At 47.0% G+C, this 26,260-nt stretch overlaps 2 protein-coding genes across 5 annotated transcripts in view; both read left to right on the top strand.

Annotated features, from left to right (window-relative positions):
- Positions 1 to 8,003, top strand: part of ITGA7 (integrin subunit alpha 7) — a 55,169-nt gene extending 47,166 nt beyond the window's left edge. For 2 of the 3 annotated variants that reach the window (XM_044449591.1, XM_044449590.1), the window contains exons 21-25: positions 326 to 424; positions 1,813 to 1,926; positions 3,043 to 3,141; positions 3,743 to 3,868; positions 5,905 to 8,003. In XM_044449591.1, coding sequence (XP_044305526.1) covers positions 326 to 424; positions 1,813 to 1,926; positions 3,043 to 3,141; positions 3,743 to 3,868; positions 5,905 to 6,084 — 618 coding nt within the window. In that variant the 3' untranslated portion in view covers positions 6,085 to 8,003. Of the gene's footprint in view, positions 1 to 325; positions 425 to 1,812; positions 1,927 to 3,042; positions 3,142 to 3,742; positions 3,869 to 4,482; positions 4,634 to 5,904 lie in introns of all 3 variants that reach the window. The other variant, XM_044449592.1, reaches the window with a different exon arrangement.
- A 5,423-nt stretch (positions 8,004 to 13,426) lies between these two features.
- MCRS1 (microspherule protein 1) lies at positions 13,427 to 26,048 on the top strand. Of its 2 annotated transcripts, none has more exons than XM_044449621.1 (14): positions 13,427 to 13,546; positions 18,314 to 18,443; positions 18,990 to 19,128; positions 19,379 to 19,537; positions 20,546 to 20,655; positions 21,390 to 21,498; positions 21,918 to 22,056; positions 22,150 to 22,225; positions 22,681 to 22,709; positions 23,233 to 23,325; positions 23,523 to 23,605; positions 24,246 to 24,333; positions 24,958 to 25,085; positions 25,536 to 26,048. In XM_044449621.1, the coding sequence occupies exons 2-14, from the start codon at positions 18,334 to 18,336 to the stop codon at positions 25,620 to 25,622; spliced, it is 1,350 nt and encodes a 449-aa protein (XP_044305556.1). In that variant the 5' UTR covers positions 13,427 to 13,546; positions 18,314 to 18,333; the 3' UTR covers positions 25,623 to 26,048. The 2 variants fall into 2 exon arrangements, with proteins under 2 accessions (XP_044305556.1, XP_044305555.1); XM_044449620.1 differs by lacking the exon at positions 13,427 to 13,546 and adding an exon at positions 15,751 to 15,876.
- Positions 26,049 to 26,260: the final 212 nt, after the last annotated feature.

The following is a 26,260-nucleotide window of genomic DNA, read 5'->3' as shown; positions in this document are numbered from 1 at the left end:
CATTCAGAAGGCCCATGTTGTCAGGCATTTCCTCCCATGCAAAATCACAGATCTGGCTATTGCCCATGCTTGCCCACGGAAAAGCCGAGCCATGGCTTTCTTTCACATTATTGTTCATTCAAGTGTACCAGCATTATTCCCCTCTGACTCATTGATGCACCTGTGCATAAAGTTGCTGCGTTTTTGTTTTAATGGATCCCTGAAAACCACTTGCTAGTGTGTGCCTTGATTGAAACAGCAGTGAAAATGCATTTTTTTAAAAAATTTCAGAGCAGAAAATGACAGGTATTTGTTGTGTTCTTAAACCCCCTGCCCTTTCCTTCAGGAGATAACTAATCAGGGTAGGAAGAAAAGAGAAGCTGAGCCGGCGGAGGCGCCCAGCCAATCCCTGACTTACTGGGAAAGGCGAAAAAATGCTACTTTGGTGAGTTAGGTTCTGCATGAAGGCTGTATGGATTCCAGGCAGCAAGGGTATTACTAGTCAAGCGTGGGACCTGTTGCATCGCCTGGCATTCTGTGACATGACCCCAATCCTCCAGCCCTCTCGCTCAGCCACAGAAGCACAGAGAGGGGTGAATGCCTGGTGTGAGCAATGGAGCTCTGACAGTTTTCGATATGACAGGAGCCTCGAGAGGCACTTTACAAGAGTAAACATTCACCTGGGACCTCGTGGGGTGGGAAGAGTTGGGGTCATGACTGACTCCGGATGTGTTCACATGATACAGTAGTTCACATTGTGAAATAAGCTACAGCCAAGCTTGTGAACTGATCTTCCTCTTTGGGTCCACAGCTGTCATAAGGCAAGCTGTCAGATATAACGAAAGGCCCAAGTGATCTTTGCTCACAAGAGTGGAGCAGCATCCCTGTCCATCTCTGTCATGACCAGGTGTCCATGTTCTGTTTTATTCCTTGGCCTCATCTTTCCTACAGGAGTCCTCACTTTTGCACTTGTTCCCGAGATCCTGACCCCTCAGGAACACGCAGAAGCCACCTCCTTTATGGGAAGAGTTACTTTTCATGGCTGTCAAAAGTGGGATTTAGAAAGGGTCAAAAGAATGGTTTTGGCAGGAAGCTATATAGCTATAGTTGATACATGGTTTCCTGCTCCCCACCTTTTTTGAAAGAGGTGCCACCTGACTTTCACAAGTAAGCAGTGATGGCTGCCTGGGAGCAGCCCTGCGAGGGTGGCGAAAGGGCTGGGGTTGCTGCTTTTGCTCAGAGGCCTTCTTGCTGCTTCCGCAGACTCATGATGGATCATGCCATCCAGGGTTGGATGACAAGTTAACTGTAGTGGATCTTCTACCCCTGGAGTAGCCACGGCTTGTCAACTTTGCTTATAAGTGAGGTTGAACCCAGTCTCAGATTAGAAAAAGAGCCAGCAATAAAAGCACTAATTTGCCTCTCCCTGCTGTTGCCTCTACTATGCAGCCTCTTAAATGATTTTTCATTTAACAACAAAATCAGGGCTTAGTTACACCAGGAGCATACGAACATACTGTACTCCCATGGTCATAATGAGGTGCATAGGAGCACGTGTCCTCTGAAGTCATAGCAGCAGCAGAAAGAGCAACCCTGCTAATTTTTACGGCATGATCACAGTGAGCGAGTTGTGGGAAAGGTGAGGCTCGTCAGCAAACACTGCAGGTAGCTGCCACCTGGTACTACTCTTCTGAGGTCTCAATATAGTAAAGGCCTGCCCTAATGTGAGGAGTTTTTGGTTGGTATAGTTGGAGCCAAGGAAGGTGTGATGGTCTGATACTGCATTGGCTTCCTGGCACTGACATCTCCCGTTTTTCCCCCGTTGTGCTTCAGGATTGTGCGCAGGGCACTGCCCGTTGCCAGCTCTTCCAGTGCCCGCTCCCCAGCTTTGACCGCTCAGCTGTGCTGACTGTCTGGGGCCGCTTATGGAACAGCACTTTCCTAGAGGTTAGTCAGATGCCCCCTGCTGGATTTTGGAGAAATAGCAATATGTATCTCGGGGGTGGGCCTAACATTGCTGTACGTTACTGTTCACGAGTGAATTTGCAGTGGTTCGTGTGTTATGATAAATGTGGGGCAGAAGGGGCCTTTGCCAGAAGTGTGGCATGAGCACAGAGCAGAGGTGCGCACTGTATTGCACTGAAGAGGGACATCACTTCTTCTGCAGTGTCCACACCTCTGTCCCTTTCCCCGCTCTCCTCTTCATCCCTCTGGTGCCACACTGCCTCCGCCCTCTCCCCCAGGTGTTCCCTCCCTGGGGAAAGCACCTGCACACCTGGGTGCTCAGTGCTGGGCTGTGCACACGCCTTCCTGCCCAACGCCCTGCTGCCAAAGGTCTTGCCACCCCAGGCAAGAAAAGGTCTTCATCCTCTTTGCTTCTCATGGTGCATCCCCCTTGGCTGGCTCCCAAGTAGGAGATGGCAAGTCCCTCCAAGCATTCACACAGCGCTTGGCAAACTGTTTTCTAAAAAATTGTATCTACAGCGTGCACAAATATTTTCATGATTGTTTTGCGTACTTTTCGCTGCACTTGTGGAATTGTGAAAGTGCCTGGTTCAGCTGGGCGATGGGTGGCAAACCTGTTGTCAAGGCACAGCAGGTACCAATTGTGCACATTGACCCAGGGGGACACCAAATACTTTTTTTTTTTTTTTGCTTTCTCTGCTGGGAGATCTTTGCTCCCAGAAACATGGTGGTGAGATTTACACCCCCTTTGCATCACGACCCTCGTCTTTTTATTTTTTCCCTTGACTGACCTGGGGATCCTCTGTGTTTCGCACTAGGGAGGAATGTGCATGAACATGCGTTGCTCTTTGGGACAGAGGTTTTCTTTGTGGGAGCTGATGTAGCTGATGTGCAACAGGGCTGACTTGCTGTCCTTGCCCAGAGTCGCTTGAAGTATCATTTTGGGGAAGCTGCACATAACATTCCAGGGGATGCAAGGGGAACAAAAACCGCTTGCAGTAGCAATGCTGAAGCGTCCAAACTGGAAGCGCTGTCACTCGCTGGAGGACACGCAGGTGGCTCTGGGTTGTTCTGAGCCCTGTTTCCTTTTGCCCGCAGGAGTACTATGACGCGACATCAGTGGAAGTGATTGTTCGAGCCAACATCACTGTGAAATCCACCATCCGTAACCTGATTTTGAAGGATGCCGCCACGCAGGTGCTGGCGCCTCACAGTTCGGCATATTTGCTTATTGCATGAATCTAAAATATTCTGTGGCCCAGGACAATGTCTTAGGCTGTTTGTTCCACTTCCTCCTGCAATTGCTACTTCTGGGTCAGAGGGAAGGGGAGTTTTATTGAGATCTCAAACAAATGTGATGCAATTCCACTTTTCCCTATTCCGGTAAAAGATATGGCTCGTGGCTTCTGAAATGGACAACAGTGCCCATTGAAAGGAAAAGGGAATGGAAACTGTGGCAGAGGACTACTGACAGGATGAACTACTATAATCATTTTGTGTGCGAAAGCCAGAACACTAGCAATGAATACCACAGAGTTTAATGGAGACGGCACCTCCCTGCTGCACAAGCCACAGCAGCAGACGATCCCAAAGTCCCCTTGTTTGTATGCACCTTTCATTTGTACTCTGTGGTTCATCCAGAAGTGAGATTCATCCTGCCTGTGACACTTAGGGAGGGAGCTACCACCCAACAGTTAAGATGATCTTCTGTCTGTTTCTGGCTGACTTGGGCCAGCTGTCATTCCTCCCTGCCAGCGGCAGGTTCCTCTTTCACTTTCTGCCATGTTCCTTTCCCCAGATCCCAGTGACGGTCTACTTGGATCCTGCTGTGGTCATGACACGAGGTGTGCCCTGGTGGATCATCCTGATCGCAGTCCTAGCTGGGATCCTAGTGCTGGGCCTGCTAGTCTCTATCCTGTGGAAGGTGAGCTGCCCTGAAGAAGATGGCTGGGGAGGTTGCGTGAGACCATTTAGTTCTGCCTTCTGCCAGCCTTGACCCTGGAGCACATTCCGCAGGACAATCCCTGTTTGCTCGGCATTAGAGCAACCGCTTTGCATATAGAAGGTTCTGGGTCCAATTCCTGAAACCTTCAAGGAGGGCTAGGGAAGAATCCCACCAGAAACCCCGGAGAACTGTGGCTGCCAGCCAGTGTAAACAGGACTGAGCTGGATGGACTGAGGTGCTGACTTGGAAGGAGGCAGCTTCTTATGCTCCTATATCCTTTGGCAACCGTGGTTCAAGCTTGGGAATTGTCGCCTTGCTAATGGCATCCTGTTTGGTGGGGGGTGGGGTGGAGTTTCCCAACTGTGGAACCTCTGAAGATGGCAGTGTCTCAGTGAGGCTGCACGTGCTGGGAATAACAACCCAACAACCCAGCCTGAACTCTCTACAGGGGGTGAGATGGGAGAAAGAATCCACTTGGGGGGATCCTTGATACAGATGGATGCTGCCCTACTGGTCAGGTCTTTAGACCCCATCTCTAGGATCTGCTCCCTGGCAAGGCTGATAATACCATTCATACTTTTCCCCACTCCCAGTGTGGCTTCTTCAAGAGGACCAGCCGGGTATCCAAATACTCCACGAACTATTATCGGGCCCGGCTGGCCGTACAGCCCTCTGATGCTGACAGGCAGGCCATGGAGGCCTAGTGGTAATGCTGGTCTCACCCACCTAACTGACTCTCTGCTTGTAAGTGTGCAGAAGTGAGAGCACAGATGTGGAAGGAGAGCGAGAACAGCGAACAACAGAGTGCTTTTATTGTGAGCTTACTAAGAATACTAGTGCATGTGCAAATAAGGGGCTTGCCAGTGTACTTCTGAGCAGACCAAAGTGTACATGGAAGCCTAACTGCAGGACTTGGAGATCCTAACATGAAAGCGTTCTTGCCCTTCTTATGTGCTTGTGTGTGATGATCTGTGGGTTGCAAGGATATTGCTTGTGACAATGCATGATCGTGAAATAACCCATGGACAGTCAAGGGCTGTAGGAACCATTACTGGATGAACACCGAACACCTCGGCATATGAAGGCACTGGCAGAGTGTGAGTGTGCCGCAGAGCACAAACTTGAAAACCCGTGGGGAGACGGGTTCACGCATGCAAAACAAGAGTGTGAAGAACGGGCGTGCTGGAGTGCACGGTACTTGAGCCAGATCGCTGGTGCGGGGCCGCCACAATCCAGCAAGGGCCACTGCCTGCCCATGAAACCGCCATCCCTGCTGCTCCTGCTCGCTAAGCAAGTGAGCAATGAATAGGCAAGACGCAGCCTCTTCTTGCCTGGCCCTCTTACTCTCGGCGGAGTGTGCCCAAAGGGGGTGGGGGGACAAGCAGGTGGGCAGCAGCAAAGAGGAGGGAGGCTTACCTAGGGATGGGGGCCACCGTGGGCATCTGGCCCAAGCACCTCCTTCCCAAATCCCACACTGAGTTGCTGTGGGAAGGAATATGGGTGGCTGAGGGTATTGCATAAAGATACTTCCAGGCGGTTCCAAATGATGAAGCCAAACATGGATATGCTTCTACATGCACTGTCTCTGACCCGGCCCACCCCACAAACCAGCCTTTGCCACGAATGCTTCTTGTACTATTAACTGCATTCTAAAAGTATCAGGCCTGAAATAGAATAACTCACTCTCTAGCTATGACTTAAGGCACTCTTGCACATTCTGTGATAAGTGCGTATTGAGGAGAACGACGACAACTGCAGAAGGATACGGATGCCCAGATAACTGAACCCTTTGAGTGTCTGTAAGCAAGCACTAGAGTGCATGGCAACAGGCCGTGTGTCCCAGGTGCGTGTGTGCAGTGAGTGTGCGCCACCCAGGAGACGAAGAGCGAGAAGTGGGATGGGGCCCGTGGGAGCATCACCACTCAGTTCAGTACTGGTTGTAGTTGGTGGATGCAGCTTGGGGCAAAACATGGGACTTGCCACTTTCCATAATGCTGCGGCTTCTTTTCTTGCAGCTTGGCTTCTTCAAACGTGCCCGCTATCATGAAGACAAGGTGCCGCAGTACCACGCAGTCAAGATACCTCGCCAAGATCGCCAGCTTTTCCATGAGGAGAAGACAGGCACCATCACCAAGAAGGACTGGGTCACCAACTGGAGTGGGGACAGCGACGGGCATGTTCCTGTCTCTGCCTAGATACAGCCCTTCTCTGGGATCCTGTGGCGAGCCTCTGACTGCTGCTTGAGGACCTCCCTTGTGGTGCCACCCTCACTGATAGCAGCACTGCTTGTGCCTGCTCTTCTCTCTGAAAGACCTGCAGACCCTGGGCCACCTCTTTTTGGCAGTGGGAGGCGTGCTTGGCAGAGCTTCAGGGGGACGTGTGCTCAACAAGGCCAAAGGTTCTAAGGGGTTTTCCTCGTGCTCTGCTTTTTTCTTGTAAAGCTGGACGGTGTCTCTCAGATGGAACCGAGCCCGCAGCACGAGAAGGAACCCTCTGCTTTCCCAGTTTCCTTGAAGAGTTACCTACTGCAAAAGAAACTGTACAGCCAGCTCTTGAAAATGACTGGGCATAGCATTGTCCACTTCGCTTCAAATAGGGCACCCATTTGCCAGAAGCCTTGATTCTTTGAGAATGAGAACCTGGATTCCTAGGGTGATGCAGGGGGCCAAAGACAACCCCTCCAAAACCTTGTGGGAGAGAAGTTGTGAGAGACTGTCTGCTTTGGAGCCAGATCAGTTTCTTCATGCTAACTTTGTGTAATTTATATTGTCAAACTAATATCAGAGACACTAGATACCTGAAGTTGAGAGTTGGCCTGGATCCGAGATGACATGTGTTAGTGACAGAGGTTCTTACTGTTCTTAAACAAGTTGCACCAAAAAGATCCTTTCAGTTGCTCTCCACTGGTTTGCCAACACCTTTAAGAGCAAGCACAGCTCTGATTGTTCTGGCATCGCATCCATGCCAGGCAAGAAATGCGCACTGGCAGCCGCAGCATGCACAGTCAATCCAGTGTCCCACTGCTACATAGCAGCTTAGGAAGCGGAGGACCTGATTCTCCCAGCAACAGGGTGGAAAGTGTTTGTGCCTTCACAGAGTGTGAAGGACATTTCCGAACCCCTCCATTCACTCCTCCTCCACCACGTAGCAGCTGCGTCAGTGCAGCACGATCAATAGACATGTACTTGGATACAATTCCACTGAGTTCAGTTCTGCCTATTCCCAGATAAATGTGCCTAGGACTGCAGCCTCGGTTGTGTTGTCCAACACAAATGCACAGCACCCCTTTCCTGGGTGCTCTTACGGAAGTCCCTGCCTCTTTGGCCACACTTCCTGCTTTATAACATTAAACTCAGTGACCTGCCTTACAAAAGTGTGAGGATGAATATCATAAGCAAAATACTTCACAAACCTTATTGAAAATATCATGGAAATGTTGAATAATAAAACAACTGAGTCAAGATAGCGTCATGCCCAAACGGCAAGATAGTCTGCTATTTATCCATGAAGCTACAGTGTCTGACATAGATGCTTAATAGAGGATCAAATTAATTATTTTTATGGTTTAAATATTCAGAAGCTGATGACTGTGGGAGATGTTTACTGCCCATCAAACTTGGATTGGCTTTGATGTTCTAGAACACTTCCTGGGCACCTGTGAGTGAGCTTCAGTAAGGGGAGCTGCCTGTAGCCATTACTGGTCTCTTGATAAGAGCCTTCATTGGCACACTCATCCCCTAAGTCCAACTTGATCTGAAAAAAAATCTGGATTTCACCAGTAGAACTACCCCGTTACCTAAACTTTCTACCCAACTCAAAGTGTGACAAGTTGAAATTGATCAAGGCTTTCAGATGCACCTGTTGTGGTAGTTAAATATGGGGGTTGGAGGAACTTTTGTCACCTCCATCTCAAGGAAAAGCAAACTTCTTGGAACTGTAAGGCTTATGCTATGGTGCAAACATACACAGATTTGTACACCTTGTTTTAGCAGCGACCTCAGCCTTTTCTAGCACAAGGAGTATGAAACGACAGGGTAAGGGCACATCATATTGGGCATATCACAAATGGCTAATTCCAGCAAGGCCTCTCACAATAAACCCACTGTTAAATGGTTTTCATTGTGGTAGCCAAATTAGTCAATTCCAGCAAAAACAGAAGAGTCCTGCTGCACTTTAAAGGCTATCAGGTTAATTGTGGCAGAAGCTCTCTAATTCATGAAAAAACCTATCCCAATGAATATACTACACCAGGGTCGGACAGTTCCACCCTGAAGGTTTAATCTGTGCCATCTCTGGATAGGGTTGGGAAAGATCTTTGTGTAGGCCCTAGAAGAATCAATGGTCTGACCCAATATAAGGCAGCCTCCTCTCTTCTTCCATCTGTTTGTCTTTAGGTGGTTGATAAGTGGCTGCTGTGACCAGGGCTTAAACCACAGCAGAACCTATAAAGGTCTAATTTCTAGATGACCATCCAAGTTGTTGACAACACAAAAAGATCTTTTCCCATATTCATTTCCTTTTTTCACACACACAGCTAACATCCAACTGTTAGAAGTGCAGCCATGTTCTCCTTTGGGGAAAATTGTATGGGTGCTGTAGGGCAGAAGGTGTGATTCAGCAACCCTTCTCTGCCCCAGTTACAGATTGGTCTGGGTGAGTCACTGCACTGATCTCATCTGGCAATTCAAATTGCCCACAGTTCTGCCCAAGGGAACAGGACCTCCCCCTCAAGTTTCAAGTCAAAGGCAAGCACCATTTTCTTACAGAACTCACTGTGGCATTTGAAAGCAAGATTTTCTCATGTGGCTTCCAACTCCCTAGGCCTGAAAGGATCAGATCCCTGAGGTTTATATCCCATTCCCTAGTAGCATGTCAGCAGAATGGAAATACCTTACATGGTGTATGGCATCGCACTGCTTCCCCCCACCCCTTTGGGTTATACAAGGGGAAAAAAGGGAAATCCCAACACAAGCAACTTGCTTAACAGGCGGATAATACTGCTGGAAAAACTGAAGGTAGGCAAAGATTGAGAGCAAGCCTGTAATTCTGCTCAGATGTAATGCTCAAAGCATGTATTATCTTTATATCTTTAGAAAGAAATCCTTCAGGTTGTCTTTCAGCTGCAAGTGAAAGAAGACTGTGGGCAAACTTGATTTGCCCGGATGGGTTGGATGCTGGAAATGCCTTCCATGAATGGAAAGGCTCCATTCACCTACAGTGTCCCTGCCTTATTTAAGGAAAGTTTTCCCACCTCACCACCTTGCACCACTGTTCACGCAACTGACTGGGTAGCATTTTCAGGAGGCTGGAGGGGGCTGCCTGGGGAAGAGGGAGCAGGGAAGTTCAGAACCAGCAGTCAAGTTGCACACTCCAGAATCTAACTGCAACTCATTGGGCCATTTTTCAAGTCAATGCAACCCACCATGGCAGGCTGTGGCATGGGTGGGCTGCCATTTTGAATAGCCAGTCGATGGAAGGTTGCTATGGTTTGCTGTGTCATTCGAATCTGGGCAGCAGTGGACATTAAGCAATCTTGAAATAACCCTACAACTGACCATGGGTTGAAGTTTGTTTAAAGCTTAAAAATGTTGCTCAGGTTTGAATGATAGGCCATCATTTGTGAGTCATGCTCCTGAATATCTGTCTGACAAGTAGAAATTAACAGTTTTGTGTGTGTATGTGTGTACGTACATACATCCAAGCCAGTTTCCTGGCTTCCTCAGTTTGGTCACACTAGATTCTTGGTACACTGCACCCTCCTGTTTCACTAGAGGGCACACAAATATATTTGCTTTACTTTCTAGGTAGAATTGAACAGTAGCTCTTTGCTTCTATACCAGATAGCAACATTGTTTTCAACGACACCTTTCTTAAGTCAGGAAAACTCCCCACATCCCTCTCCGTCACTGGAAATAATCCACTGGGAAACCTCTCTGGGAGATGATGTAATCCAAAATCACAATCATGGCCACTGATTTTACTAGTGTGAAACAAACGAGCAGCAAGACCGAGAAAAGAATCCTCACTTAGATTCTAGAGAAACAAAACTGGAAGTCCCATTTTATGCAACAGAGACCCAAATACCCCTCAGCATTATGTGCCACAGATTCAAGAGATGGTTGGCTTCTTGTAAATTACCCCATAATGTACCTGTGCTGGAGTGTGCTTGTATATTCTGTCTGCCCCCCCCCCCCATACAAGAACTCCTTTCTAAAACATGCAAGCTTAATTGATGCTGAAATCTGTAGTGTATATCCAGGATTTCAGCCATAAATGTGAGTATCATGAAGCACAACATGCAGCAGGGTAGAGGACAAATGTAAAGGCAATGATTACCCATGGAGAGCAGAGCCTGGGAGCATGAAGAGACAAACAACAGACAGATAACAAAGAAAGCAGGTTCAAGGCTCTGAAGGGAGGGGTTTAAAAACTCCAGTTTGAGGTTTGGTCTGGGGTGTTTGTGGTAACAGAGAACTCAAGTGCTTTCTAGAGGCCCACACATATTAAAAGCTGGGAGGTATTTTTCAAATCAACTGGTTCTCATATGCACACACCAATTTGTAAGTTCTTTTTCTTTGTGCCTCAGAGAGACAGAGCTGCAGTTCTTTTTCCCTTCTCCCACAGAAGTAGAACAAGACTTTGGGCACCAGGGCAGATCCTAATGCATTGGAGTACTGCAGAGAGGGGAATGTACAAAGAGGTGCACGTAACTTGCAGGGCCTTCTTAGGGCAACTCCTTGTTGCTTTGAATTCTATGCTCAGCCTCACAAAACCTGACATTATGGCATCATTAAAGATACACAGATTAAAGAGTTTAGGGTCTGGAATTTTAGAATAATCACAGCTTATTCCCAAGCCCAGCTGCATCACTAAGTTCTTCCTACTTCCTGGAAAGGCAGCACATGTTGCAATCGTATACCTGCTCCCCTGGAATGAATTCAACGGGGCTTACTTCTGAATATATATGCTTACAGTTCCATTGTAAAACCCTCAACTGGCACCACCAAGATAATTTCATTTTATTTATTTATTTATTTATTTATTTATTTATTTATTTAGGAGGCTTCTATGCCGCCCCATTCGCCGAAGCCTCGGGGCAGCTCACAATAATAAATAAACACAATATAAAAAAAATACAATTTTGGTTTAGCCAACTCAGCTCTTCTTCCATGCAGTGGTCAACACTGGCATCTATATTACATTTAATAATTATGTATTATTGCATTGCATTGCATTCTATAATTATGGATAGATTCCTTACTGTCACAACATGCCTACACCCACCAGGCTAGTATGGAACTCCAGTTGTTAACATAAGACATACTACAAGGAAGAGAGGTAAAAAGCATTGCCACAGTTCAGTTTCTTCATCTGTTGTGGAACAACTTTCATACGTGCATCAGTAACTGAAATTAGCAAATCCAAAGAACCTTTATAAGAAAAATCTAAAACCAAGCTGTGGCTCTAAGAAAAGTTCCACATCTCTGCCAAAATCCTATATAGTACCTAGCTGCAAAAATAACTTGCTTATGCCAGGATACTACTTTCCAGAATTCATTCTTAAAATATTTAGGGCTAATTTTAGAGGAGAATTTAATAATACTTTAAGGAAAAGAATAGAAGATGAGAGATTTTTAATGGCAGCAAATGTCAGAATCCCGGAATCTCAATTTGAGAAGAGGGAATAAAACTTGGGTTCATGGGAAAGATCAAGCGACCAGACCATCTGAGGCTTTACTGTATTTCCCAGGTTCCCCGCGGGTGCGTACTCACAATAATGCATTACTGGTCAGGCAGAGTTAACTCTGCTGCCAAGCTTCAATACCATTGCAGGGCATTTATTAGGTACACAGGTACAGGGCAATTGATGACAGAATGCAGAGATTACAATAAGATTCTGAGGTCATCACATACAGAACAGATAAAGAAATGTCAGTCAATCACACAGTAACAATGAGATTACAATATTTCTAATTGCCTGTATTGACACTTTAGTTCAGTAGCTTGAACCCATCTCCAGGTCTGCTTAAGACATGTAAATTCAAGCTACTAAACTATGCATGAACTCAAGACTCTTATCTACTCTAGACATTCTGAATTGGCCAGGGCACATGGAGACTCTGGGCTATCAAAACATACTTCCTTGTAAACTGAATTCCAACAATGACTATTTACAATGTATATTTGGACTGAATGGCCTGTCTACTGTAGCCCACAGCTAAAGGTGAGAGAAAAGGAGTGGGGAATGCCATTTTAAACAGTGACCGCTTGGTTTTGAGGAGGAAGACAGGCTTTGATCTCACAATGCAAAAAGCACACAGAAGTAATGTTTTTCAGACAGGATTTATCCAAATTTTCCCAACACAAGCTTGCAGGATGCTGTGAAGCTGTAAGTAAGATCAGGATTAATTCACAACAACATATGGACCAAAAAGGTTATAATTAATTTTTAGCGCTACCTGTGTGGAACAACTGAGAAAGGGCATAATCCTATGCCTGTCTAGACAGAAAGAGGTCCTACAATTCCCAGCATGCCCCAACCATCATGACTGTCTGGGGATAATGGGAAGTGGTCTTATTTCACTCTAAAAAGGCATACAACTACACTGAAAGCTACACTTTTTAAAATATCCTTTTCTCCGCATGTACACTTTACATTTTTAACTGGAGTGTTAAATTGTGTGTGTAGCAGCCCAATTTATAACCAGAAACAAACTCTAACAAGCTCAATAGTACATACTCAGTTCTGTATACAAGTATAGTACATACTCAGTTCTGTATACTAAACATCTCAGGTAAACAGTAAGAGAAGGTGGCATGTGAAAAGAGCTGAGATTAAAGTAGGATTTGGGCATGACATAGTTTTAAGCTTCATGGGCACAGGGGAGGACAAGTTATTGAACCTATGGGCCAAAATGCCCCCACCTAGTATCTCAATCCAGCCCTCTGGGATTCGCCAGGTGGCCATGCCCATTCCCCACCACTGCTGCCAATTCTTTGTAGATATTCTGTGTTTTTCATTTAGTCCAGCCATACAGTGCAGTCCAGCCTGCGTTTTCGATTTAGTCCAGTCATACAGATGCATCCAGGAAGTTCTCAAGCAGGGAAGGAACAAAGGCAATCGCTCTCCCCTGTTGTTGCTCCCCAGCGATGGGTACTCAGGCAAATACTGCCTCTTGAACCTGAAGGGTCTATTTGTCCTCTCTCATGCCATACTGGCCACCGCTCTACACGCGGTAGAAAATGCCACACGGGATATGAACAGTACTTTTTTTGTCTGTGCTGAATCTATTGGCAACCGAAACCTTCATGTTAACTCAGTTGACATAAAAATAAATCAAGAAATTAGTGGTATTAAAAAAATCTTGGGGCAGTTGCCATGGTATCGCGGCCAAGAAAACATTTCGTCATAGCCACCCAGCTTCTTAGCTTTCTAAGCACCAAAATGACTAGAACGGTGCCCTTAACCAAGATGGCCGCCACACACACAACCATTCGTGAGAAACGCTCACAGGAATTCTGACTACGACAAACCGGAAATACGATGGTTTTGTTCCTTTTTCTGCTTCTCTTCCCGGAAGTGAGTCAGCTTTCTCTCGCGTCTCCGAGGTGGACGCCGGAGAGAGACAGGAGTCGTCGTTATAAGCATCGGGAATGGTGAGGCATGGGCGCTATGGGCTTTTTAACCGTTCTGAGATCGGCTGAGAGTAGGCAGGGGAAATCTGGACTCGTGCCTGTTAGGACGGGAAAACGACTGAGGCTGGAGAGCGCATGCGCAATAGAGGCTAGGCAGGTGGGTGGTAGAATTGCACATGCGCGCGGCGCTTCAAGCATTTCTGCAGTTCGATGGTATCGGAGGGAAACCTCTCCATCTGGTGCGCCTGCGCATATTAGAGGAGCGTAGCTCGCGCTTGTTTGCCCGGTCAGGAGGTGGGAGTTCCTCGCGCTTCTCTGCTGAGCTTAGAGTTGTACAGCCAGATCTTTACTTTGGCCTTTGTATCCTTACAACTACCCGGAAATAGGGCGGAGTGGATAGCGTAAGGCCCTTCATATGTTTCGGACTTGCCTCATAAAATCCCTCACCATTGGCTATACTGTCGAGAGTTCATTTGCCTAATTTGTACCCTGGCTTTACAAAAAAAGGTCAATCAGTGCAGATTTCAACCAAAGAGACATGAAAGCCTAATTAAAGCAATAAATAAATTAAAAGCACCATTGTGATGTGGTTGATGGGAGTTGAAGGCCGCAAGAGGTCCATGAGTGGGCCATGCCTAGGTTGGGGTAAAAAGTGGTGACTAATGCAAGGCCACCAACCTGTCAGATACATGGCTGAGTGAAGATTTGAATCTGTGGTTGAAGTTGGCCTCGCTAGCCCCTGCACTACATCACCCTATTTGAATTGTTTCTGGTTGTAGTTTGCCAGTTTAGCTACAACACCAAATGGCCCTTAAAAAAAAAGGTTAAATTGGTGTTTTCATTTCAGCATGTGAAGAACAGTGCTTTATTTAAAGACACAAAGTGAATACATTGCTTCAGCAGAGGCATGAATCCTGGACGCCTCTTGACCTGAGTCTTTTCAGCACTGTGCTTAATAATGAAGTGGGAGACAGGTTCCTGGAAGCTACTAAGAGGGGCTGGCTCTGCCTGTCTTCAAAAAAGTGGCTGCAACACCACTCCTGGTCTTGGAGGATTTTAACAGCTATGGGTCATAAGGGTCCCCTTTTTGGGCAAGGAAATGAAATGCCAGACACTGCTGGATGAGACCACTGACTTACTTCAGGCCCATTGAGGCAGGATCATAGATCAATAGCAGAGCACCTGTTGGCATCTCAAGTTAAAAAGTTCAGGTAATAACTGATTGGAAAACCCCCTTTTTCTAGAGATGCTGGAAAGTAGATAGACTTGGCTAAGTGGATAAATTGTCTAACCTGGTATAAGTATATCTGGTATATTTCCTCTTAGGTTCCTTAGACTTGATCTTGGCACTGAAACAGTCTTGGTTATTTTAATGGATGGGAGGAGGACAGGGAAATGTGGCTGCTAATTCTTCTGGATCTCTCTATGATTTTCAGTGCCTTTAGTCATAGTAATCCTCCTAAGGGAACTATCCAGGTTAGGGGCATAGGTCTTCAGTGATTCCACCCTTCCTGGAGGGCTAGTTCTGGAAGGTGGTGTTCTAGAAAGAGCAGCCTCATAGCTTTTGCAGTGCTGGATACTGCAGGATTCCTGTGTTCTTCAGTGCTTTTAACATCTACCTGAAACCACTGAGTGAGATCATTACTAGAATGTAGAGAGTGGTGGCATTAGTACATTGAGCACACCTAGTTCCTTCCTTGCATCTTCTCATCTGATTCAGGTGAAGCTGTGCTGAATTAGTGCCTACAATCAGTGATGGACTGGATGCAGGCCAGTAAACTGAACCTCAGTCCTGGCAAGACTGAGGTACTGTTGGTGGATGGCCCATTTGAGTAGGGAGGTTTATTCAGCCTGTTTTGAATAAAGGTTTGAACTGCCCTTAAAGGAATAAGCACACTTTCATCACCAGTCCATTTTTGCCACTAGAGTCTCAAGTGGCATCCATGGTAGAAAGCACCTTTCAGTAGCACATGCAAGGGAGGGGATTAGTAGAATGGCTGGCTAGGCAGTCAAAGCCATTTGTGAACCCTGTAACTGTAGCACATTCTAAGTGGTGCCGCCTTTGATACCTTCTTGAAAACCTCAAGTAGTTCAAAATAGATTTGCTAAAGTAATCATGATTGGCCCAACAGAATATGTCATGCCAGTTTAAAAGCAGCTGTTCTGGTTGCTGGGACAATTTCTGAGCACAGTTCAAAGTTCTGATGCTTATCTTTCAGACCCTGTTTCAGTTATCTGAAGGACTGTTGTCTTCCAGAGTCATCCCTGGAGGGTCTTCTTTGGTTGGAGCCTGCCTTCTGAAGTGATGCAGGTTGTAACCTTAGTTGTGGCCTATCATCCTAGGGACACAGGTGTGCATTTCACTATACCTACCCTAGCAAGTCTCTTGCATTTACTCAGACACACTTTGGTACCAAGAAAATATATTTATCTGAGCCTTTTTCTCCTAGGCAACATTTGAGCTTTGTGCTGTTGCTGCTCCCTCTTAGGGTGTCTGCTGTTCTAGCAAACTGCTTGCAGTTGTCTTAGTTGCTATGGACTATTAGCCACCATTAGAATAGAAGTGCTGTTAGGCAGCATATCATAAATAAGATAATGCATAATAGCATGAGATAAAAGGCCACTGTTTCAGATGCTACCCCCTCAACCTTTATTTATTTATTTATTTATTTGTGATATTTCTAACCTGTCCAATCACTCCGTGTCTCTGGATGGCTTACAACAGATTTCAATAAATACAACAATGTGTTTGCTGGTGACCTTAGCCTACCTGTGCTTTCTTAACCTCAGTCCCTTCCTCTGCTAGGTGGAATCAACATGATGTCTAACCTTACAAGGTTGTTGTAAAAATTGCTGGGATGAGACACACAAATGGCTGTTGTAATGTCTGATCCTCCAGTGTTCTGTCCAAGGGATCATCCTTACACTAACTTTTGCCTTATGCCCTTGTATAAACATCTAAAAGATTCTTTTTATTCCTTTTAACCCTCCTTCTGTATTCACAATCAATTCCTCCCACTCTTTTTTGATAAACAACTATGGCTTAAATTTGACATGGTGTGAGCAGACTTGCAGGGACTTCTTGCTTACCTCTCTGCTGCAGTACCTCCTGCTGTTGTTTCAGCAAATCTGGTTTGGAGGATCCTCCAACAGAAGATGTAGAGGAATGCACATGCACTGGGACCCAGAGTGAAGAGGGGAAATCATCAGCTTCCATTTTTGTGGTAGACAGCCAGTACTTGATATAACCCAGTACTGGATTACCCAATCCAAGGACCCAATCATTCCAATTTAATTATTTGGACTACTCAAGCAGCATGTCTTGTTAACCAAGCAAAAGGCCATTCGAGGGTTATTTCACACACAGATGGTAATTAAGCTAATAGCACCCAGTTTAAACAAGCTGCAGCAGCTTATTTTGTTCATGTGAACCAGATCGCCATGCTATGAGTTTTTCTACTAGAGCCTTTCTCCTAGGGGACTTGTGCTTTAGCGATACTGATTCTAATTGTTTATTATGGCAATTATTCTAGGACATGAAGATGTTTTTAGACCTACACAGCCATTTAATACTAAGAAAAGGAAACCACCTTTCACAGAACTTGTTTGTTGTGGGTAGTTTATAGCAAAAATCCTTAGTTTCTAAAAGTTTGTTGATGGTGCCCCCCGCAAAAAAAACCCCACAAACAAACCACCAAACAATTTAAGTGCAGATTCTATGTAGAAAGTGTATTGTTCATTTTACAGATGGGCAGCTGAAGCTGAGCATCAGGCCATGTAGTGGGTCCAAAGCTGAGCAGGACTTTGAAACCAAGACAAAGGAAAACAAGCTCAAGGCTAATATTCTGCTCACCGCACTCTGCTGTGTCCCACAAAGCCATTGCCACAGAAGGACTCTTCTGTCAAACGATAACTATAGTGACTTCTCTGATAAATAATAATAGTGTAGGTACAGCATGTTGGACCAGGATTCTGGAGAAGCTGACTAGGTGACCTTGGGCCTCAGCCTAGTCCTTCCCACATGGGGTTGCGGTGAGGATAAAATGAGAGGTGGATTATGTAAGCTGCGTCAGGTTCCTTGCAGGGAAAAGGCTGGATATAAATAAATACTTGGTGACTTAGAATAAAGTTCCTCAGAAATCAGTGATACATTTGCAAGTAAAGGAATAGTAGCTGTATATCTAGAAGCAGCCCAACATGCCGATATTTTGCACTGTACTTCCCGTCAGTCTGACAACATCACCAACGGTTGGGGATCTGGAGAGATGTGATCCAAAATGTAAGGAAAGAACCCAGATGGGGAAGGCTTTAAGTGATTTTTGGGGATGTAACACAAACTAAGTTCCTTGAAATGTCTGGGGCTGCCTGGACACAAATCCATACTCCAGTCTGTTCCATCTGGTACTCTGTAGATATTTTGGACTACAGTTATGAGCATGGACCAATGGCCGTACTATCTGGGACTGATAGAAGCCAAAATCTCAAACACCTGATGGCGTCAAGTAGGCAAAGCTGGCTTAATCATTTTGAAAGAGTGAAAATACTAACTATTTGGACTCCTCAAACAAGCAGCATGGCTTTTTTTGAGGCTGAAATAGCCCTTAACCTGACAATAGGCCATGGGTGGTTTGAGGCTTCTTTCCCCCTCAGATAAGTCATGCTGCTTGGGTTCAGATGACAGGACAAGCCACGCACAGACCAATAATTAGCATTGGTCCATCATGGAATCAAATCAGAGTTGTTGTGGCCACACAAAGCACTGATTCTGCATTGTTCTTCCTGTGGCAGACGTGCTGGATTCCAGACTGATGGCGTCAGGCACAGCGAGCCGCTCTGAAGACGAAGAGTCTCTGGCAGGACAAAAGAGGAGCTCCTCACAGGTGTCCGGGGCTATTCCAAAACGGCGCAGTTCTTCCAGGTACCATCTTGGTGTGGTTGGCATGGTGGCCTAGGGAAAAGGAGGACGCATGGTGTGTGAGCAGCTCTCTAATTTGGAGACTGCCGCAGTTGCGTAAATGTAGATCCTGGTGCCATTTTATTGTTCTTACAGTAGACTGGGGAGATGTGCATGTTTGCATGAGTGGTGTGTGAGGATGGTGTGGATGGGGACAGAGTGATGCTGCTGGTTTTGTACTCTGGCTGACATGGGAACTTTTTGATGGCTGTTTAGTCCTTGGGCCAAAATAAGTTCTGCACCTCTGATATAAATACCAGATGTTCTGATGTTCATTGCTTTAAAAACAAAAAGATGCTCCACGCATCCTGTATGCAGCTAATTTTCCTGTAAGGCCCAACTTTTCTCACAAGCTCCTTTCAGTGAAGAAGAATCCAGCTGAATTCTCTGTAAACTCAGCCTCCCAGACAACCTATCGACAACCCATTGGCCTGCAGGGGTGTTGATGTGGGCACTGGGAGGAGCGGCGTGAGTGTAATGGTAGGACAATGTGGATGTTCACCATTCTAGGTTCATCAAGCGGAAGAAGTTTGATGATGAGCTGGTAGAGAGCAGCCTTGCCAAATCATCCAGCCGGGCCAAGGGGCCTAGTGGCGTGGAGCCTGGACGCTGCTCGGGCAGCGAGCCCTCTTCCAGTGAAAAGAAGAAGGTGAGTTGCTTGACCTGCGTGCCCTGCTGGGGAAGAGCTGTGGCCTGCTGGTTTTGAATGCCATGCTCTGGCCCTGCTCAGGGCCTCATTGGCTGGGGGTGGCCTTCTCTTGCTGCTGTAGGAGTCCCTGAATTACCTTGCTGTGAACTTGGTCAGTGGCCACTTTTGTGATTCCATTCTCTGGTACGTTTTGGCTTCTCTTGATGCTGTGTCTGCCATGATCTGTATGCTGGCCTCTGTGCCCCTGCAGGTGTCCAAATCCATCTCTGCACCTGTTACTCCCAGCCCGGCGCCAAATCCCAGCCTCACCAAGCGGATGAAGAAGAGCAAGCAACCCCTGCAGGTCACCAAGGACTTGGGCCGCTGGAAACCCACCGATGATCTGTTGCTGATCAATGCTGTGCTTCAGGTAGTGGAGCAGGGTTTGTCCAGGGACAGATGCCAAGTGCTTTGCTAGTTTGTTTTAAAATCCCTCAGGATTCACCTTGGTTCAGGAGCAGTTTTTGAATTGCATCTGTCAGTTTTCCTTCAAGAAGTCTAGCATGGCTTGTGCAAAACTCCAAAGTAGCCTTCTGTTTGTGGATCTTTAAAATCGCATGCTGTGAGACCATGATCCATACCTATCTGGGCCTGACTACTTTCTTGGACCTGCTTGACAAGCACTCTGGGTGCTTGTGTTTCCACATTTCCTGACAAGCTGCTTCAAGGCAGTGGAGACCAATACTGAGGCAGATGAATTCAGTGAAGTTCAGCTTCATATATGTGTTCCGGTGTAATAATTCTGTCTGTTCCTTCCCAGCATTCCACTGTGACTGCTTGTTGGCCCTTGCTTAATCTTTCTTTTTTTTATAAATAAGTTTTATTATTATTTTCTACTAACTAACAAACCTAACAAAAAGAAACTAAAAAATCATCAGTCATCAAAAACATCAGACCAACTGGGTCAGCCCCGCATACTTTTTCTTTTTATGATAATCCATAAACATATTTAAAGCTATGCATAGTCCCATTTCTCTAGCCAATAATAAAAGGAATTCCAAGTTTGATAGAGGTCTGTATCTTCTTTCTTCTTCAGAGACAGTGTCAATCTGTCCATTTCGGCACAGTCCAAGATCTTTTTTAAAATCAGTTCGTCGGTAGGTGGTTCTTCACACTTCCAATGTTGGGCAAGGCCCTTGCTTAATCTTTCACTGTGTCCTGTTCAAGCTGAAAGTACTTCAAGCCAGTCGGCTTCTTTTGTGCCTTTTTGAAATATTCTGCTTGTCTCAATCCAGAGCAAGTTTTTTACTTGCTCCCCTTATCCTAGCCTTGGGCCCCTGGGTGAATTGCAGTGTGAATCCCTGGATTGTCAAATGGGGATATGTCTGTTGCATGCTAGGAATGAAAGAGGAATCACCTTTCTTCTCTCTCTCTCAAGACCAATGACTTAACCTCTGTGCACCTCGGAGTGAAGTTCAGCTGTCGCTTTAACATTCGAGAAATCCAGGAGAGATGGTATGCTCTGCTCTACGACCCTGTTATCTCCAAGTAAGTCCTGCTGCCCACACAACCGTGGCTTTCAGAGTGGGTGCTATTGCTTCCTGATCTCCTACAGGCTAGGTTTCTACCAGGGAATGCCTTGTTTCCAAGGAAAGGGAAGGGTCAGACAGCCCTGGCCTACGTCCAGCAGAGGAGTGGCGAGAGGCAAAGCATTCTGTCGTACTGGAAGAGGAATGTGCATTGCTGTCCTTTCCAGAGATCCTCAGTTTGCTTGGAAGTAAATTCTTTTGAGATCCCTGGGAGTTGTTTTCAAGTACAGTCTTGAAAAGGAGAGTCATGTGTTTGTATACTAGATCACTTAATGTTTCCCTTCAACACCATTGCTCTCTGGAGGCACTTGTCTGTCTTCATTCTCCTCAGTGCTCAGCTGATTCCCTCACTGTTCCTTCTGTCTTAATTCTTCTACCCCTACAGATGGGAGGGAAACCCCACCTCTGCAGCAAGAGTTAGGATTTCCTTAATAGGGGTATCTTTTTTTTTTTTTTGGCTTTTCCTCATAAGCCCCTCCAAAGAAATGGGAAGCTAATGGCCCAGAGCTTTTCTTTCACACCTGCAAGTCATCTGATTGTCCCAGATGTTTGTTTGGCACAATCTCTTTCCCTCCCCCCTCCCCCCCCACCCTCTGGGTGAATGCTGCTGGGAGCAGTCTGGCAAGGGCAACTGCTCCCATTGATTCTTGCTAATCAGTGGACTTGAGTCCCTTTCTCTCTGATCTTTTCCAGACTCTCCTGCCAGGCCATGCGGCAGCTCCATCCCGAAGCCATTGCCTCTATGCAGAGCAAAGTGCTCTTCAGCAAAGCAGAAGAGCAGCTGCTGAGCAAAGTGGGCTCGGTAAGGATCAGCACCTGGGTGCATGAATCCGTAGCCCTAGATACCTTACCATGCAGCAAGGCAGGGTTTCGAATCTCCCCTTTCCCACCAGGTCTTGCTTGCTAGAGGCTCTGCCACGATGGCTTTCTTGCCACCAGTGTTGGCTTATACCAACTAATTTTTCTTTATGTAGGTACTAATTTGGATCTCTCTGATTTTTTTTTTGTTTTGTTTTTATGTACCAAGGTGGAACATTTCAAAGGTTGTGTCATTGTATCTAAATTTTGAATGATCCCTTAAGAAAAACCTGAAGCTGGCACACAGAGCCGTTCCACACCTCTGTTTCAAGCCAGCTTGAGATCCCTGTTAATGAAGGTTAACACAAAAGCTGCTGCTGCAGCAGTGGTTCGTGGGCCGACATGTTCTTGCTTTTTCCCCAGACCAGCCAGCCCACTCTGGATACATTCCAGGACCTACTGCACAAACACCCGGAGGTTTTCTACCCCTCACGCACAGCCAAGGTCTTGCAAACACACTGGCAGCTCATGAAGCAGTACTACCTCCTCGATGATCAAACAGGTAAGGCAGTCCTCTTTGCTCCCCAGTACTGTCTGAAGCCAAAACTCGTGTCAGGAGGCTAAGCTACCGTTTGCTTTCTCTGGTCGCATTCAGTGCAGCCACTGCCCAAAGGAGACCAGGTGCTCAACTTCTCCGACGCCGAGGACATGATAGATGACAGCAAGCTGAAGTAAGTGAAAGGCCTGTGGGCAGGGTCAGCTGCCCCCCAGCCCCAGCGCTGGACCTCTGTGCACCTGCAGCCCAGCCTGGCTGGGCTTGGGTGCGGAAGGACCTCCCTGAAGGCTCGCTGCAGCAGCCTGGGGCAGGTCACCACGCTTCCCGGTGGGCCAGAAAGGAAACTGTGTGCCTGAGCCCCCAGGGCTGCCCACTGGATCTGTGGGAGAGTCGGTGCTCAGATGTGAGCCTGCCAGGGCTTGGTCAGATGCTAGTTTCAGACTGCAGCACAAGGCTTCTTTCTCCCTGTTCAGCCCCCAGCAGCCCAGCTTCCATGGCTGGCAGTGGATCTAAAGAGCTGCTTTTTAAAATGGAGCAAGGCAGTGGATAGGCAGGACTAGGCCTGGCACTAGCAAGGGCCCTTGGCAGTCCACGGGGGCCTAACCTCCTTTTCCTCCCTCTCTTCTCTAGGGATGTACGGGATGAGGTGCTGGAGCACGGTGAGTGGGATTCTGCTTGTTGCCCTGTGGAGCAGCGGGTGGAGCAAACGGAGCGCCCTCCTCACGTTGCCCCCTCGCTACATAGCTCTGTGTAATTGCTCTGTGTGGACTACCATATCCCAGTCCAAAACAGGCAGCTTTTGGATTTTTAAAAATCAGGATGGCTTGTATGAGCCTTGAATCCTCCTTTGGCAGTTAAGGAAAACATCGTGGCCAAGCTCCCGGCTTCCGTCTGTAAGGAAACATAGGCTGCAGTCCAGCACAGATGTATCTGGGAGTCGATCTCGCTGCGCCCAGTGTTACTTACTCCCAAGCAGATACGCATAAGCTTGCACGGTTGCTGTTCTCCCTCTTCAGCTCCCCACTCTTGCCTAGTGGACCTGGACAAAAGCCAAACAGACGCCCCGGTCTCCAGCGTACACACCTCTCCTTTGGCCTGTGATAATGCTGTATTTCAACTAACCCTTGCTTTGCATTTCATTCAAATACCTGTGTGTCATGCTTGCTGCTTTTCTCCTTGCAGAGCTGACTGTGGCTGACAGAAGGCAGAAGCGTGAAATCCGGCAGCTGGAGCAAGAGCTGCACAAATGGCAGGTGCTGGTGGATAGCATCACAGGTGAGAAAGGTCCCTCAGGCTACATCTTGTGGGAGCAAATAGGGGTACGAGGCTAACTGCGGGGTTGAGACATGGCCGGAAGAATATTGCCTTTGAGCTTTAAAAACAACCCCACCCCCACATTGCTGTAACTCAGCTGTTAGCTACTCCCTTCTTCCAAAGACCCTGTACAGCAATTCCCTCATATTTCCTTCCAGGAATGAGCTCCCCTGATTTCGATAACCAAACATTGGCTGTGCTGCGTGGAAGGATGGTGCGTTATCTTATGCGCTCCCGGGAGGTGAGTCCGCTTTTTAGTTCAATTCCTTGGGGTTTCTGAAGCTGAGCAAGTTGAAGTGGTTGAGTAACAAAGACTCTGAGTCCATGTTTGAACATTCTCCCCTTATTTTCCTTTTAATGAATTCAAGCAGAAATCCCAACTATTTCTAATGAGTAATAGCATTTGATTTTGGTGCATTCTCATGAGTTAGCGAACTCTGTTCTTCCTGTGAGCAGGAAGTAACTTCCTGTGTGTGCGTATTGCTGAGGAACTGAACCTTCTAGAAAAGAACAGATTTTAATGTAGAAGGTAATGGCACCTTCTGAGTGGACTACCTTGGAGAAAGACAAAATTCTACGGTCAGGATAATAGTAAGCAGGATTGTGCAGATTCTCGTAATCTCCTGCTGTGCTACTTGGAGCTAATGTGGTATCTGTTGCAGAATTCAGCATCCTAAGAAAATTCTAGGCTTTACTCTGACTAAAGCAGGCTTTCCATATAGCCATTCACTTCTGCTGTTCTTAAGTTACCCTCACTGGCCACCCTAACATCCTAAATGCATCTTATCAAATAACAACTCCACTGTGCATTTTAGAGTGTAAATTCAGTTCTGATTCCCTTGATGCAGAGTGTGAACGATTTTGCTCATTTCCTCTTCCAGATCACACTTGGCAGAGCCACCAAAGACAATCAGATTGATGTGGATCTAGCATTGGAGGGACCGGCCTGGAAAATATCTCGCAAGCAAGGTACTGAAAATGGGCTGCTGCCTCTTAGTGGCTGGAAGAGAAGGATTGTGTGGGGCAAGCTGTGTGAAGAAGCTGCGCTACGGCTGAAAGGGAAGGCTGTGGCAGAGTAGGGTTGAGAAGCCAGGCATATGGTTTCGGTCCATGGTTCCTGAACCAAAAGCCTTGTAGTACTGAGGTGCCTTAGGGGTGGTCACTGGGCGGATCTGCAACCTGTGGGGTGTGAGAGCAGGTGCTGCAGCTCTCCCTAAAGCAGGGCAGATGACACTGCCTTCATGGCCCATGTTGTGACCAGGCATTCCAGTCAACTTTCAAGTTTTCCTAGTATTCAAAAATAAAAACTCAATTGGAAAAGTCCAAGTTCGGTGGCACTTCTCAGCTTGCACAGTTTTAAAATTCGTTGCCTCCGGCTGAGCTGGTGCTATTAATTTGGCCATTTCACTTTTGAATATTCTCATTTCTAGTAAAAATAGTGTTGAAAAATGGGCTGTGTGTCCAGGCACCTATGATCACAAGCTCTGTGCGTGTTGCCTGTGGCCTGAACTTAGGGGGCATTACATGCAAGCAGTTGCAGAGGCTTTTCCTGTCTCACCACCTTCGTTTCTCTTCTCCTTTCCACCTGCATAGGTGTCATCAAGCTGAAGAACAATGGCGACTTCTTCCTAGCAAATGAAGGCCGGCGGCCCATTTATGTTGATGGGCGCCCTGTGCTTTGTGGCAGCAAATGGAAACTCAGCAACAACTCGGTGGTTGAGGTGAGCCTTGAGGTGGGGCTGCGGGCGGCCGTGTGGCGAAAATGCATCAGAGCTGAGAATCGCCCTCCCAGCTGTGGGAGTTGTATAAGATGGCAGAGGTGTTATCCAGAGCACATCTGTAGCAGGTCCACCTGAAACCTCTGCTCGCATCTGGCTGTTCCTACTTTTGAGTTTGCACAGAGCCACCTGATCCTGGATATTATAAATGAAGGGAGTGAGTTGTTCAGCTACTGTTAAGGCAAATGTGGTGCTAGCTAGGAGGCAGGAAAGTCTTGAGATCAATTTATCCTGAGAGGCTTCTGGTTGGCGGCAGGGGCATTAGGCCTTTTAAGATGGGCTGTGCCTCAGGAAGGTAGGGAAACGGCTAGGGCAGGCTAGGCAGCGATGCAGCTGTCTCTTCTCTGCTTGCTGCCACTTTTCTTCTAATTTGAGAACCATTTCCTCCTCCAGATTGCCAGCTTGCGTTTTGTTTTCCTCATCAACCAAGACCTGATTGCACTCATCAAGGCAGAGGCAGCCAAAATTGCCCAGCCCTGAGGCTCGGATCGGACGGAAAGCATCCCTGGACCTGTGCTGTGGGTTCCCCACCTTACTCACTGTGTCAGCAGGGACCCCCTTGTTCTCTGCAATGAGGCAGCTTCATACAGCCTACCCACCTATAGGGTAGGACTGAAATCTCTCAGTGGCCTTTTCTTCTGTGGAGGGTGAGCCTTGCTCCATCAACTACACAGGTCGGAGAGGGAGAGGCAGGCCTAAAGGGAGCACCCTAGCCAACTGAAGCACCTTGCTGGATGTCCTTGGTGGTGTGGGAAGGAGTCTTGCTGCTTCTGCCAGCTCTGCTAGTGGGGCTGTTGTGTGTGACCCTCTTTGAGACAGAGTGGCAGAATCTTCCATGGAGGATTCCACAAACAGAAAAGTGGGAGAGTATGTGTCAAGTAAGCTAATAAAATAGTTGTCATCCTTGTCTGGTGTGCTGCTTCTGTACAAGGCCACCTTTCTCTTGCCAAAGAGAGGGCTGTATCCCACGCAACACAAGACCTAACATCAATACCATTGTATTAGCGTCAGAGCACCAGGCTGGACCAAGGAGGTGCACACCCCAACACAACACTTACCATCTGTGATGAATCTCCAGTTTGTGCTGCTTCCTGTCCTCTGGAGACAGACTTAAGTCT

Source organism: Varanus komodoensis, unplaced genomic scaffold, assembly GCF_004798865.1.
Source record: "Varanus komodoensis strain SLA01 unplaced genomic scaffold, ASM479886v1 scaffold59_3, whole genome shotgun sequence".
Lineage (NCBI taxonomy): Eukaryota > Metazoa > Chordata > Lepidosauria > Squamata > Varanidae > Varanus > Varanus komodoensis.
The sequence above is the reverse complement of the archived record's forward strand: the minus strand, read 5'-3'. Positions and strand labels throughout refer to the sequence as shown.

Coding starts and splice junctions, on each gene's coding strand:
- MCRS1 (XM_044449620.1), top strand. CDS start 15,831: ATGCAGGTTGTAACCTTAGTTGTGGCCTATCATCCTAGGGACACAG. Junction 15,877..18,313: donor CTATCATCCTAGGGACACAG/GTGTGCATTTCA, acceptor TTCCTGTGGCAG/ACGTGCTGGATTCCAGACTG. Junction 22,057..22,149: donor CCTCCTCGATGATCAAACAG/GTAAGGCAGTCC, acceptor GGTCGCATTCAG/TGCAGCCACTGCCCAAAGGA.